Source organism: Nyctereutes procyonoides, unplaced genomic scaffold, assembly GCF_905146905.1.
Source record: "Nyctereutes procyonoides isolate TBG_1078 unplaced genomic scaffold, NYPRO_anot_genome, whole genome shotgun sequence".
Lineage (NCBI taxonomy): Eukaryota > Metazoa > Chordata > Mammalia > Carnivora > Canidae > Nyctereutes > Nyctereutes procyonoides.
Window position 1 is genome coordinate 39,245,186 of NW_026575146.1, and position 1,691 is coordinate 39,246,876.

At 77.6% G+C, this 1,691-nt stretch overlaps 1 protein-coding gene across 1 annotated transcript; it reads left to right on the plus strand.

Moving 5' to 3' along the window:
• Positions 1–293: 293 nt before the first annotated feature.
• Positions 294–1,461, plus strand: GAS1 (growth arrest specific 1). Its single transcript, XM_055309426.1, is given in 2 exon segments — positions 294–551; positions 554–1,461. Coding segments are annotated over 2 exon segments (1,026 nt in total). The 3' UTR covers positions 1,322–1,461.
• The last annotated feature ends 230 nt before the right edge of the window (positions 1,462–1,691 follow it).

Genomic DNA, 1,691 nt, shown 5'->3' on the forward strand with positions numbered 1-1,691 from the left:
CCCGCAGCCCGCCGGCGCGGCACTGAGCGCCTCCCGCCACCGCCGGGGGACGACCGGAGGGGCTCTCCGCGGCCGTGCGTTTCTGGGAGAGCCACCGCAGCCCGAGCGAACGGGCGGGCGGCCAGACCTTCTGCGAGCGGCGCGGCACCAGCGAGCGGCGCGCATGGATTTATGAAAACACTCATGCAAGAAGTTGGCAGGACTGGGGCAAACTTTTCCGCCGGCTCCGCGTCCGCCGCTGCCCGCGCCTCGTCTCCTTTCCCCTCCTCGCCCGGCGGCCGCCGCGGCCCGCGATGGTGGCAGGGCTGCTGGGCGGCGGCGGCGGGGCCCGCGCGGGGACCGTGCCGGGCGCCTGGCTGTGCCTGATGGCGCTGCTGCAGCTGCTGGGCTCGGCGCCGCGGGGCTCGGGGCTGGCGCACGGCCGCCGCCTCATCTGCTGGCAGGCGCTGCTGCAGTGCCAGGGGGAGCCGGAGTGCAGCTACGCCTACAACCAGTACGCCGAGGCGTGCGCGCCGGTGCTGGCGCAGCGCGACGGGGGCGACGCGCCGGGGCCGCCGCCGCCGCCGCCGCCGCCGCCGCCTTCCCGGCCTCGGCCGCCTCGTTCTCGTCGCGCTGGCGCTGCCCGAGCCACTGCATCTCGGCGCTCATTCAGCTCAACCACACGCGCCGCGGGCCTGCCCTGGAGGACTGTGACTGCGCGCAGGACGAGAACTGCAAGTCCACCAAGCGCGCCATTGAGCCGTGCCTGCCCCGGACGAGCGGCGGCGGCGCGGGCGGCGCGGGCGCGGGCGGGGTCATGGGCTGCACCGAGGCCCGGCGGCGCTGCGACCGCGACAGCCGCTGCAACCTGGCCCTGGGCCGCTACCTGACCTACTGCGGCAAGCTCTTCAACGGGCTGCGCTGCACCGACGAGTGCCGCACGGTCATCGAGGACATGCTGGCCGTGCCCAAGGCGGCGCTGCTCAACGACTGCGTGTGCGACGGGCTGGAGCGGCCCATCTGCGAGTCGGTCAAGGAGAACATGGCCCGCCTGTGCTTCGGCGCCGAGCTGGGCAACGGCCCGGGCAGCAGCGGCTCGGACGGCGGCCTGGACGACTACTACGACGAGGACTACGAAGACGAGCCGCGCGCGGGGGGCGCGGGCGGCGAGCAGCTGCTGGACGACGACGACGGCGCCCCGCACCCGGCGCGCCCGGGCGGCGGCGCTGCAGCGGCGGGCGGCCGCGGGGACCTGCCGTACGGGCCGGGGCGCAGGAGCAGCGGCGGCGGCCGCACCGCGCTCGCCTCCATCTTGCTGCTGCTGCTCCCGCTGCTCTTCTAGCCGCCGCGGCGGGCTGCGGGAGGGCGGGCGCCGGGGGCCCCGAGGCCGGGGATCCGGGGGGCGGCTGCGATCGCTCCCCGCGGCGCCCCGAGTAGACTCCGCCGGGCGGGTCCCCCGTCGCGGCCCTCGGCGCCGCCCCCGCGTCCTCCCGCGCGCGGGACTCCTCGGACAGCCTCCCCTGCCCCCACTCCGGGCCGCGGGAACTCCCGGCGCGACTGCCCTGCGGAAGGCGGCCCGCGGGAGCTCGGGACGCCGGGGGTGCAGCGGGGGCGGGCGCGGGCGCGGGGCGGGCGCGGGGGCGGGCGCGGGGCTGGTAGCGGACCGTAGTCCCGGGCTCCGGAGAAAGGAAGCCGACCTGTGGGGCCCTAAC